At 39.4% G+C, this 13,993-nt stretch overlaps 1 protein-coding gene across 7 annotated transcripts in view; it reads left to right on the top strand.

Annotated features, from left to right (window-relative positions):
- Klf8 (KLF transcription factor 8) overlaps window positions 1–10,632 on the top strand; it is a 162,686-nt gene extending 152,054 nt beyond the window's left edge. For all 7 annotated transcript variants that reach the window (XM_042269165.2, XM_042269163.2, XM_042269164.2 and 4 more), the window contains 3 exons: window positions 583–694; window positions 1,331–1,470; window positions 8,767–10,632. In XM_042269165.2, the coding sequence (XP_042125099.1) occupies window positions 583–694; window positions 1,331–1,470; window positions 8,767–8,948 (434 nt within the window). In that variant the 3' untranslated portion in view covers window positions 8,949–10,632. The remainder of the gene's footprint in view (window positions 1–582; window positions 695–1,330; window positions 1,471–8,766) is intronic.
- Window positions 10,633–13,993: the final 3,361 nt, after the last annotated feature.

The following is a 13,993-nucleotide window of genomic DNA, read 5'->3' as shown; positions in this document are numbered from 1 at the left end:
GAAGTGAGCTCAGACTTCAGAAGGTCTAAATTAAGCTCCATCTTTCATTGTCCTCAACAATAGGCCCCTTTCCAGAATTACATCTATTTTAGTTCATAATCAGAAATGATCAAAGAAAATCTCTTGCTCCTGACATGGTTTGAAATATTTATCATCGCCATATATGCAATATTACAATCAGCTTTGAGTGTCGTAATTGTTGGGATAATCCTAGGAATTTTCTTAAGACAGGGAACTGTTCAAAGACTTCAGTGTTCCCAAAATACATGGAACCCATCTTTTCTGCAGACCCTTTCCCAGGAGCTGGTGGTAGAGGGATGAATATATCACACTTAGATCGTGTCCTAGGGAAATTCACATTCTGGTGACACAAGAACAATCCTTGCTACCCTTCCTTCCAAGACACCTCTGTCCTTTCTTATGCTAAAAATAACTGTTTAGCCATTACTGTCTTTCTCCTCTTTCTTTCTTTAATTCTATTTTCCACTTCTTAATATGGGCCAAACTGGGAATCCTGAAAGTGATTGTGGAGGTGAAAATAATTGTAGGGGTGCATCCATCCTTGTCTTTCTTTGTTTTCAGTCAAAGTTGATCCCACCTCCATGTCTCCACTGGAGTTTCCAAGTGATAGCGAGGAGAGTGCTATTGAGAGCGGATCCTCGGCCTTACAGAGTCTGCAGGGATTTCAACAAGAGTAAGTTGGAACTGTGTGTGTCTGGGTGAGTGTGAGTGTGAGTGTGTGTGCGCGCACACACACAGCACACACATAGCATTAGAATTAACAGAACACAACAATAAAAGTTTGAGGAAAACAATATACAAGCTAGCTGCTTTCCTAAGAACTATCTAAGTGTGTGTACAGACGTGTATGTTCATGCATGTTATGATAGAATTACATTCTAATTGTATGTCACGAATTCTATCCCTGAAAAAAAAATCTTCCAATTTTCTATAAATTATACTTTTGTAGTGTTTTTCTCTATAGATTCAAAATAGTCTGGTCTTTTAATCTTGAAATGAATCAGAAGCAATTAGCTTGCATTGAGCAAACATCTTATATGAAAAATGTATTTTGTTAAGCACAAGAATGGCACTTGTTGAAGTGAAATGTTCACACTGACAATGTAGCTACTCAAGGAAAAATTTCCACCTCCAGTGCTTCCTCAGGGAGCTACATTTCCTAAGCAGACTGGCCCTAGTTAAAAGAATTGCTTACATTGTTCTAATTATTTCTTCTCTTGGGGAGCTAGCATGAAATTTGCATCAATGATAAGACAGTATGAAATACCACCACGGTAATTGGTTTTTCTCTCTTTCTTTCTTTGCTTAGTCCAGCAGCAGTGGCTCAAATGCAGGGAGAAGACTCTCTCGACTTAAAGAGAAGACGGATTCACCAGTGTGACTTTGCAGGATGTAGCAAAGTGTACACCAAAAGCTCTCACCTGAAAGCTCACCGCAGAATCCATACAGGTCTGCCCCTCACCCCGACACCCCCCCCCCACTATTCCAGCTCCAGCACACACACTCGCCTACACAGATACTACAAGATGAGGTTCGGGGCCGGGGGTGGGGGGGTGGAGACAAACTCCAAAGAAGAGATCACTTATGGGTTTGGGCTCTATTGTTCTTTTCCTAAATCCAGAAACAGTCTAGCAGAACAGAAAACCAGTTTACCTTCCAAGTAAGTGTTTTACAAGCATCATGCATGGTATGCAAGTACTCTGCCAACTTCGCTACATCACCAGCCCCTTCGATTTTTGTTTGGTTTTCTTTTGTTGTTTTTGTTTTTTTTTGACATGGGGTCCCTCCTGTAGCCACCTCCGACCTCAAACTTGCTATGTAGCTGAGGCTGACCCTGAATTTCTGATACTTTTCCTCCATCTCCCAAGTGTGGGGATCGTGAGCATCCGATAGCATACTCATCATAGTTTTTAGTCTTGTTTAAGGAATCTCTGTACTGTTGTCTGTGTGCTAGTTTACTTTTCTACCAGCAGTACATCAGGAATCTTTTTTCTCCATATTCTTCTCAGCATATTGTATATTTGATTATTTATTATAATAGCCATTCTGGCCAGGCTAAGATGGAGTCTAGGTTTCTTTTGTGCATCTGTAATGGCTGAAAAACAAGCATTTTTTTCATGGATTTACTAGAGTATTTGTGTTTCTTATTTTCAGTAGTGTGTGTTCACATCATTTTTCCATTTAGTGAGTGAATTACTCATTTACTGTTAACTGTTTTGAGTTCTTTGTATATTTTGGATGTTAATCCTTTCTCATATGCATTACTAGCTGAGATTTTTCTCTCATTCTATCAGTTGTCAGTGTCTTCTGTTGATCGTTTCTTTATTCTGCAGATACATTTTAATTTGTTATCACCCCATGTGTCTTGATTTTATTTCCTGAGCTATTAGAGCCATTGAAGTGTCTTACATGTTTTCCACTAAGAGTTTCAAAATTAGGGTTCTGACATGAGTTTCTATACCAGTTTGGGTTGAGCTTTGTTTAGTGAGAAATAGGGAAAATTTTTCAATGCTTTGCATGTGGATATCCAGTTTTCCCAACACTATTTATTGTCTGGGATGGTCTTTCCCCAATATATGTGCATTAGATACTTCTTATCATTTTAACTAAATATTTGAGCAAATCAACTTTAAAGAGGAAAATTTATTTTGGTTTCTGGTTTCAGAGGTTTTAGTCTATGGCCACCTGCCTCTGTTGCTTCCAGTGAAGCAGAACATCGCAGGGCAGAGGATGTCAGGGAACAGAGTGACTCACCACATGGTGGCGTACAAGAGACACGGAGATAAACAAAGGAAGGCCATGGACAATATATGCCTTCTAAGTTTCTATACCTTCATGCGCCCACTGATCTATTTCCTCTATGCAGGCCCTGCCTCGTGTTCTCCATCACTTATGAATGTATAAAGTTTTAAGAGTGTGAATAGATTAAGCACTGATTATCACCCTCATAATCCAGTCACTTCTAGCATTACTAGCTAGGGACAAGCTATCCACACATAACCCATATAACTTTTGGGGGTTATTTTCTATTGAAACATAATGTTTTTTTCTTTTGTCAAGAATCATGTGGCTATAGATGTGTGGGTTTATTTCTGGGTTCTTTATTCTATTCTATTGGTCTGTGTGTCTCATTTTTATACCAGTACTGTGTTGGTTTTTTTTTGTTACTATTACTCTGTAGTATATTTTGGAACACCTTCAGCATTATTATCCTAAGCATTTTGTTTAAGCTTGCTTTGGCTATTTAGGTCTTTTGTTTATCCATATAAATTTCAAGTGAGCCAGGCAGTGATGGCACACACCTTTAATCCCACCACTCAGGCAGAGGCAGGCAGATCTCTTTGAGTTCGAGGCCAGCCTGGTCTACAGGGAGAGTTACCAGACAGCCAGGGCTGTTAACACAGAGAAACCCTGTCTTGAAAGAAAGAAAGAAAGAAAGAAAGAAAGAAAGAAAGAAAGAAAGAAAGGAAGGAAGGAAGGAAGGAAGGAAGGAAGGAAGGAAGGAAGGAAGGAAGGAAGGAAGGAAGGAAGGAAGGAAGAGAGAAAAAGAAGGAAAGGTAAAGAAAATTAAAAGGCTGTAGTACACATACATTTTTCACATCATTTTATTATATATCTTGTAAAATAGTCATGTTAGTACTGGAAAGGGGCTTTAGGATATCATTCAGGTTCACTGTTTAACTATAGCATGGTGTTAATGAAGTGATGATAAAGGGATGCAAAGAGTCATAACAGTATTTACTAAGTGTCAGGTTCTGCTTTTGGTTTTGTTTCCTTTTAAGTACTACTTGTATTTTTATTACTAGAAAAATAAAACTCGGCCCCCAACTGGATCAGGCCCTCTGAATAGGTGAGACAGTTGATTGGCTTGATCTGTTTGGGAGGCATCTAGGCACTGGGACCCAGTCCTGTGCTCATTGCATGAGTTAGCTGTTTGAAACCTGGAGCTTATGCAGGGACACTTGGCTCAGTCTGGGAGGAAGGGACTGGACCTGCCTGGACTGAGTCTACCAGGTTGATCTCAGTCCTCGGGGGAGGCTTTGCCCTGGAGGAGGTGGGAATGGGGGGTGGGCTGGGGGGAAGGGGAGGGGGCAGGAGGGGGGAGAACAAGGGAATCCATGGCTGATATATAGAACTGAATGGTATTGTAAAATAAAATAAAAGGAAAAAAAAGAAAAAGAAAACTCAGGTCATCAGGCTTGGCAGCAAGCACCTTTACCAAGTGAAGAAAGACTATCTCAGCGCTCTCTCTCTCTCTCTCTCTCTCTCTCTCTCTCTCTCTCTCTCTCTCTCTCTCTCGTCTTGCTTTATTGCTGTGTATAAAATTTCAAGCACTGTATTCAAAAGGAGTATGGATTGCAGACATCAACATCTTTGTCTTTTTTATTGTACAAGGAATGCTTCCAGTTTCTCCTCATTCAGTATTATGCTGGCTATAGATTTGCTGTATATAGCCTTTATCATGTTGAGATGTGATCCTCCTATTCCTAATTTCTTCAAGGCTTATATTATGAATATATGTTGAGCTGTATCAGAGTCCTGTCCTGCATTTTTAAAAATTATCATGAGATATTTATCTTTGATCCTATTTATGTACTGTTACATTTATTGATATGTGTATGTTGACCCATCCTGGCATATCAGAATTTAATCAAGTTAACCATGCCTTATTGCTTTTGATATGCAGTTTAATTCAGTTTGAAAATAATCTATTCAGGATTTTTGTGTCTATGTTCATAAAGGCTGTTGGCCTATACCTTGCTTGCTTGCTTTTTTTTTCATATGTCCTCATCAGGTTTTGGTGTCTAGATAACACTGGCATTAGCTTGAACAAAAGCTTCTTTAACCATGATAAAAGGCAGATCTTGAACTAGAAAGATGGACTTCTCCCTGAACTACTATTTTGAATGAGTGCTCTAGCAGTGAGCTCAGATCACCACATGGTGGCACTACTTTAACAAGTTGGTTATTATTCATCCTGGTGTACTGAAAATAGGATTTCCTAGGAGAAATCCTTGAGCAATTACAATAAAGTCTATACATAGCAAAGCTGTTGTGAAGTGTGGGGATGGGATACTACTATATTGAATCAAAGCAAAAGAAAATCTCATTTGCACTCCTACGTTCTCTGAAATCCTGTTCTTTCTAGATGTTAATAAGCATGTGTAACCTTCCAGTCTTTTCTTTTGTTTGGTGAGAAAGATAGACAAGGTAGCCCTGCCTAGGCTATAACTCACTATGTAGAGCAGGCTGACTTTGAGCTCAGAGATCTCCCTGTCTCTGTCTTGTGGGTCTGGGATTAAAGGTGTGTACCACTAGACCCAGGTTATCTTTAGTCTTAATACATTCGATACATTCAGCTGTGTGTCATTCTTCTTAGAGGCTTATGTGGCAATTTCTGAATATTGAAATGATCAGTAACGACCATCTTTAATCAACCATATAGTTTCCGGGTAATACTCCAAACGTGAGCTAGGCTGGACTCCATTCTGGTGTCCATTATCTAACAGCTGTACATACAGTTAATTAGTGAACACTTGGGAGGGTTAGCAGGTGGCAAGCAGTAAGTGAAAAGATGCAAATCAGATTGCCACCAGAATTGAAAACAGAAAAAAAGGAAATGCCCAGGAAATTTTATGACGGGGGAAAAGAGGGATAGAAGAACAAACTGTTAGAATCCTAATACACTTTGTGTCTACATTGTTGTCTCTGATTATAAAAGAATACATACTCATCATAGTAGATGAGGAACAGAGAAGTATATTAAGGAAAAAACGAATATTGCTATGATTTATCACCTAGATTTAACCACAGTTAATATTTATTTGTCCATATAACATATTTCCTTTAATTAAAAATACTGAGGCTGGGCAGTGGTGATGCATGCCTTTAATCCCAGCATTTGGGAGGCAGAGGCAGGCAGATCTCTAAGTTCAAGACCAACCTGGTCTACAGAGTGAATTGCAGGATAGCCAGGGCTACACAGAGAAACCCTGTCTCGAAAAAAAATTGATTTATTTATTTTTATTTTATGGATATGGGCGTTTCCCGTGTATGTGTGTCTGTGCACCATGTGTAGAAGGCATCAGATCCTCTGTAACTGGAGTTACTGGTAATGGTGAGGTACCTTCCCATGCTGGGAATTGAGCCTAGGACCTCTGCAAGAGCATCCAGTGCTCAGAACCATTGAGCCATCTCTCCAGCCCCAGTTAATTAACTTTTGCAACCTAATTTCACTTAGGAACCCAGTCTAGCCTCAAATTCTTGGACCTCCTACCTCAGTTTCTTTAGTACTAGGATTACAGGTGTTCACTACCCCTCCTGGCTTATTTTTTTTTAAAGATTTATTTATTTATTATGTACAAAGAAGAGGGTGCCAGATCTCATTACAGATGGTTGTGAGCCACCATGTGGGTGCTGGGAATTGAACTCAGGACCTCTGGAGGAGCAGTCGGTGCTCTTAACCTCTGAGCCTTCTCTCCAGCCCATGATTTTTTTGTTTGGTTGTTTTTTTTTTTTTTTTTCCGAGACAGGGTTTCTCTGTGTAGCTTTGCGCCTTTCCTGGGACTCACTTGGTAGCCCAGGCTGGCCTCGAACTCACAGAGATCTAAAGCTCTGTTTTTTTTTTTGTTTGTTTGTTTGTTTTTTGTTTTGTTTTGTTTTGTTATTGTTTGTTTTTGTTTGGGGGTGGTGGTTTTTCGAGACAGGGTTTCTCTGTGTAGCTTTTGGAGCCTATCCTGGAACTCGCTCTGCAGACCAGGCTGGCCTTGAACTCACAGAGATCCACCTGCTTCTGACTCCCGAGTGTTAGGATTAAAGGCGTGCGCCACCACCGCCCGGCAAAGTAAGATGTTGCTTTCTTTTTTTTTCTTTTTTCTTTTTTTTGGTTTTTTCGAGACAGGGTTTCTCTGTGTAGCTTTGCGCCTTTCCTGTAGCTCACTTGGTAGCCCAGGCTGGCCTCGAACTCACAGAGATCCACCTGCCTCTGCCTCCCGAGTGCTGGGATTAAAGGCGTGCGCCACCACGCCCGGCCTTTATTTTTTTATATAATATACGTCTGTGTCATGTTTGTAAAGTATTCAAGCAGTACAAAAAGTTATTTTTAAAAAGGCCTCCTACCATCCTTCGCTGTTACTTTTTATCATTGTTGATCCTTTTTCTATAATTTCTATTTCAGTGTATTGATGTTTCCTTTATCTTGAGTGTACAAATGTATGGTATGGGACCTATGCATATAATGGGATTGCGCTACGGTAATTCTTCCTATACTACTTTTTGGGGGCCGTTTTTCTTTCTCTCCTGAGCATTCATGTCCCATATATAATCCGGTTATAACCTTAAGAGTCTGAGTGTGGAGCTATTTCAGATACTTGGGCTTGATAGCTCGCCCCATTCCTTTCCGTGTGCGAGTTTCCGATCTTACAGCTTTCGACGAGTGCTCTTCCCATTGACTCGCATGTTCTTCTTGTGGATGGCTTTATTTCAGATTATTCATTAAGAAGCATCAGAGGAAAGAATGTAGTTGGACTAGTGGAGTGGAGTAGAAAGTAGCAGCCACCTGGATTTGTGTTACAATTTGCATGTCAAATTCCGCCTACGGGCTCCTGTGTTTGAAAACTTGGCCCCCAGCTGCTCGAGCTGTTTGGGGGAGGCTGTGGAATTTTTGGCAGTTGGGGCTTGGCTGTAGGAAGTGAATCTCTGGGAGGTAGGCTTACAGCCCAGCCCCACTTTCTGTCCTCTTTCTGCTTCCTGATCTAGAGATGTGAGTACACGCTGAACCAGGCTCCCGACGGAATGGAGGCTGCTGCTACCATGCCTCCGTTGCCTTGATGCACTGCATGCCCTCAAACTGTGATCCAGAAGAAGTCCTGTCTTCCCGCACTTACTTCTTGCCAGGCATTTGGTCACAGAGAGGAGAAATGTAACTAATACAGCTTAGACCTTTTTTTTTTCTTCCGTTTTTCTTTTGAGACAGTACCTCACTGTATAGCCTCGCATAGCCTGGAACTCACTATGTAGTCTAGCTTGGCCTCAAACTTGTAATGTTCTCCTCCTGCCTCTCCCTCCTGAGTGCTAGGGTTGCAGGGATGCTTTCCTATGTCTAGCCTCCTCTTTTAAAATGTTTTGAACAACCTTGTGAGACATTTTTGCCTCTGTTTAGATTTGAGAAAATAGACTATTTATTATATGGTTAGTGTGGTAGAAGCAGGATTCAAAGACTCTTTGAGAGCCCGTGTTCCCTCCACTTTACTGTCTCAGGCTAAGTTTAGACCTTTTGCAAACAGCAGTGTGTAGTCGGGTAAATTTTTTAGTATCTTCACTATAAAAAAAAAACCGGTAAGTATGTAAAGTAATGCATATGCTAATTAGCTAGATTTAACCAGTCCACAGTGTGTGCATATTTTGAAACTTGTAGAAGACAAGCAATATGATTTTTTTTATTGGTTTTTCGAGACAGGGTTTCTCTGTGTAGCTTTGGCGCCTTTCCTGGAACTCACTTTGTAGACCAGGCTGGCCTCGAACTCACAGAGATCCATCTGCCTCTGCCTCCCGAGTGCTGGAATTAAAGGCGTGCGCCACCACCGCCTGGCGCAAAATGATTTTTATTTGTCAAACTTATTAGTTAAAAAGGTGAATGAGAGTGCCCCTTCAAGTATATATATATATATATATATATATATATATATAAAAAATGTATTCTGCTGTCTTTCTGATTACCTTCATTTTGCTGTGTTCCCACTACAGGAGAGAAGCCTTACAAATGCACCTGGGATGGCTGCTCCTGGAAATTTGCTCGCTCGGATGAGCTCACTCGCCATTTCCGTAAGCACACAGGCATCAAGCCCTTCCGGTGCACAGACTGCAACCGCAGTTTTTCTCGATCTGACCACTTGTCCCTCCACCGCCGGCGTCATGACACCATGTGAATATCCCAGGCCACAGCTGACGTGCTACACTGGTCTCCTGAGTGTGTGCTGAGGTCGAGACCCTGTTTGCCTCTTTGACTACAACTTGCCCCTGTGATTAGGGGTTAGAACAGCCTACTGAGCCAGGTTGATGAGACTGGAACAAAAGTTAGCCGGTCTCCCGTGCGGCTCTTCATATTCCGCTTTCACCTCTTCACTGTCCAGACTTCAGTTTTCTCAACCTCTTCCTGGGTTGAATTCTAGTGCGGCGCCCATGGTTGCCCTCCCTGATCCCTCATGCTGTGTTATAGACATTTTTCCTACACTAACAAACAAAACAGGAATCAAACTCAAGGCTGTGAACAAACATCCGCTGCTCCCCCTGCCACTTTGTTCTTGTTTTTTAAAACTTTTATCCATTATATAAATATGCATTGATACAGTATATATACTGTAACCAGTACTTAAAGTCACTTAGCAATGTCCTAAAATGAGGGTTTTTTTTTCAAAGTCATAGGTACAAGGGGCATAACAGTGGAGTTGATTGGTCAGATTTACAGAGAATTGAGTCTGAAATACAGAGTCTCATTCTAACCTTGAAGGTTTTGTAGATCCAGTTTTACTTGTTCTTACCAGTTTGGTTTACAGACAGTACCAGCCCTCCTTTTTGAAGTCCATCAAAGAAATGAAGGGATTTTTCTCGACCTCCTCTTCCTCCTCATGCTCCTTTATAATTAAAGGTTTTATGGCACAATTACATTCTTTTTAGGTTAAGTTTGGACAAATATTCAAAGCACAGAAAGACAGATCAGTAGGGAGAAGTATTCTAGGAAAATATGTCAGGCAGTGACAGGAAAAAGCAGACCTTGGAGGACCCTTTGAGCAATTATTTGGATAAGGTATTAGAATTGCTGTTAATCCCAAACCTCATTCAAAGGGCAGCCCATTGAAACGGCGCTTTCGATGGGCTCCGCTGTACTGTTTATTCTTTTGTTTACACAGAGCAACCATTCAGCGTATTACCTGAGAGAAATTGTACACTGAGCATGTTAGACAGAGATGAGGGGTTGCACTCAAGGCATTTTGTTTACTTCATGCCATTTTTTGGCACTCATTCTTCTGTTTTTAATGAGATAGAAAAGATTTTTTTTTCTGACACTGACATATAAAAATCATTTTTAATGTTTTATAAGTGCTGCCAATACCCAAGCCATTTATTTTAGATGTAACAGCAGGATGCATAATATACATTTGGTTGCCCAATCAGACTGTTCCTAATATTCTCTGGGGCATAAAACGCTCTGTTCCTGGCCCTGGACCACAGATCTACCTCCATGTGGCATATTTCCTCTCCTGGGAAAAAAGGAGAGGAGCTTTGTATCATTAGGATTGGATGCAGCCTCTTGCCTAAAGGTTGTCTTCATACTAAACCTTTTTTCTTGGCAGATATTCAAAGCTCTAGCTTGAATACTTCAGGTTACTACCTCCCGTGGCTGTCCTTTCTAGCTAAATCCTAGAACTCTATCATCCAGAAGGGGTCCTGTCTACTTCTACCCATCCCTCCCATCTTACAGATGAGGCAAATACGGGTTCGATTCTTTCTGCAGATATTTCCTTTGAGGCCTTATGTAGACCTATGTACTCCTTCTCCCAGGGATCACACTAGTAAACCAAATTAAATAAAAAATTATGTGATTGGTTGCAATATTTGTCCAATTTTATATGTTATACTTCAAAAAACTTTAAATCACTCAAAATTCATATATAGTTGATGACAAAGTAATTAGAATGTGCTTATGGTCATTGCCAGTTAACATTACGCATACAGTGTTTCTGTTCTCATAGTTTGATATTTCCAGGCTTTTTTTTTATTTTAAATTGACCTTGTTTCAAGTTTCAGTGTCTTTCCAGACTATAATTTCTCCATAAGTTAAGGCCTACTTGTACTTTTCCAGATGAAGTGTAGGTTTTGCTATTATCATTATCTTCATACAGGATTTTTCCTGACTTATGGTATACAAGTTCCAAGCTGTATACTAATTACTAAAGCACTAATAAATATCTAGGGCAAGTCTATTCATGGGGACCACATTGTGTGACAGATTCATAAATGTATATTACCACCATGCATGGGCTTAAGCTTATAATTGAGTAGTTGGTACAATATTATAGAACAGAGTCCAAAGGGTTACCTACTTTTTTCCCACTTTGGATCCCGAGATTTGCTTTCCAGAGTTCAGAATTGGCACATGCCCCTTAGACTTCAGGATATTGAGACATATGGTTACAATATTTACATTGAGACATATATTTACAAATGAGCATTATCAAATTATAGTACTCAGAAGGGTGATCAAATTAGGATCCTAGATATTGATGCTCATGGCATCTCTGAGCCTTTCTTCAAATGTATTTCTGCAGAGTAGTAATTGACTGTGCAAATGCTTGTTCATGGTCTTTAGTCCAGAAACAATTCTAACCCTATTCTCATTGCCCCCTTTTCCAAAAATGGTAAAGTCTTTCCAATTACAAACCTATTCTTTAAAAATGTGTCATGATGAAGAACATTTCACAGAGTGAATTGATTCCAACACAATGCAGTGTAGAATTACTGCACCAAAAGCACACGCATGTTTGCTAGATGGTGGGGTACAAAGGAAATGAAATGCATCTCTCTTGGGGAACATCTGTGCTTTAACTAAGTTGAATGGGCTTACAACAGCAAAGCACTGTTAGTATGACATTTGCCTAGGTCATGGAAATCTCATAGGGATGGCTAATATTCAGAAATTTATTACAGTGGAATTCTTCCTTCTGTAGACATCTGGAAGCTGAACACAACTGTTGATAATTGCCATTGTGAAATATAGGGAATGTAAATTGGTTTGATGGATTAGTGGAGTTCCTTATGTGCAGAACACAAATGTTTGTAAAAAGACTTTCTTCTTAAATAAGCTTTCCATGTTGGAACTCTTATAGGTTTTCAGAAAAAAATGTGAAGGTAGAACAGAGTTCCTGTTTACTCCACATCTTACATTAGTATGGTACACTTGTTACAATTAGTGAAACAATATTGATGCATCAATGTTAACTGCAGCCAGTGCGTTATTCCGACTGTCCTCTTTCTGTTTTAATATCTCATCAAAGTACTGCTTTGATTTAGGAGTCCCAACTCCTTTGGCTGTGACAGTTTCTTGGACTTCCTTACTCTCAAGGACCTTGGAAGGATCTTCTTCACTTGGTATTTATTTGCTATTTTTCTCATGAAAAGACAAGGTTAATGGATTTGGGCCTGAATAACCACACAAATGAGTTACTATTTTCATAACATATTTCTGTGACTTATCATTCTTCATGGTATATATCTTCAGTCACATGGCTGGGATAGTATCTATGAAATTTCTCCCATGTACCCCTTTTCCTATCATCATACTACACTCTCTGGAAGGAAGCACAGCAGCCTACACATGGAAATGGTGAGTTATGTACCATGTCCTTGAGAGCAAGTGTCTACATAAATTCTTTGGAATTCTTCTGCACGGGAGCTTTGCCTCCTCCCCATTTATTTATTTACATAGTTGTTAATTTATGCCAACATGGACTCATAGATATTTATTTTATAGTTTATTTTATAATCCAATGCTACTTTTATTTTGTTGCCCAAATTGTAGCTTTGACTGTTAGGAGCTCTTTTGAATTGATTCCTAAGTCTTTTTTACCTACCCCATCATTTTTTTTCAGCATGTGCTTAATTTTTAATGTCTCAAGATGTTCCAGATTCATCTTGTTTTTGTTTTGTGGAGGGCACTCTCATAACCAGACATTTCTTCAATGAGTTCTAATTCCTTTTACTGAAGAATTGTATCAGAAACCAGGATCTGTACACTATGTAGGTTTGCTACTTTGGGGATATTATTTCTTCAAAGGCCTTCTCAGTCAATACAACAAAGAAATATATGCATATATATTAAGTTATATATATATGCACATGTCTATAAACATTTCCATATGTAATATCTTTATTATTTATATATGAGTTCATATAGTTGTCATCAATCCTTAGTTATCTTCATAGCCTTCCATGCTAACAGTGACAACCATTGCTCCCCCTTCTGGCATTTATTAATTGTTGAAATCCAGTTTATGTACATATTAACAGTGTCTTAAGTGTTATCCTGTATACCCATGAGAAAAATCAATCAGTTAGAACCTGGTGCTTATGTACATGATAGTAACATTTTTTTAGAACTTCAACAACTCTTTGAAACAGAGTGATCTACAAGATTCTTGAATTAGAGATATCTGTATTCTCAATTCTATCCTAGCCCCTAAATGCTTCCTCATACATGAAGCAAACCATTGGTGATTGACCTAACCTTGAAGAAGGCAAGGAAACTTGTTGATCTTCCATTGGGTGTTAGTTCCTAATAAGGGATAAATGGGAAAGCACCATGGGCCTAGTTTAAAGAAACATTTAGCACTGTCTTTTTCTCTACTAAATATGGATCTCTGACAACTGGGTGGTATCCTGATTTGCCTCTCTTCTGTATTTTCCCCAGTTTTTAGGCAAGTCACATCACCTCTCTGTGCCTCTATTAACCCATCTAAAAATGGGGATCCACATATCTACCTCACAGGAGTGTTGTGAGGCTTCTTATTAATAGATGTTTAAAAAAATGATGCGTGATCTCTAAATGAGCGAGAAAGTATTATAATCATTACTATGATGCTAATTAGAATACTTTATATTTATCCTATGGAAAGAGATTATCCCTCATTAGTAAACAGCTAAATTTAAGTCAATAAGAAAGATCAATGAAGAGTGGCCACTGGAAGCAATATTGTTTGTTCTGTTATCCTCACTTTCCCTACATCCTCTGACTCCAGGATTATCAACTGTTTCCAGACGCGAAACATATTAGGACCTAACATAAAATAAGAGGCAAAACACATAGTTTTGAAATGATATTTTTCTCCCTTTCTTACTCTGGTTGGACTGCATTACATATAACTTTGTCAGAAGCACAAAGACAATTTCTCAAAGCTTTTCAGTCTTTGGTCAGTTC

The sequence above is a fragment of the Peromyscus maniculatus genome, chromosome X (genome assembly GCF_049852395.1).
Source record: "Peromyscus maniculatus bairdii isolate BWxNUB_F1_BW_parent chromosome X, HU_Pman_BW_mat_3.1, whole genome shotgun sequence".
Lineage (NCBI taxonomy): Eukaryota > Metazoa > Chordata > Mammalia > Rodentia > Cricetidae > Peromyscus > Peromyscus maniculatus.
Note: the sequence above shows the minus strand (reverse complement) of the source record. Positions and strands in the feature narration are given on the sequence as shown.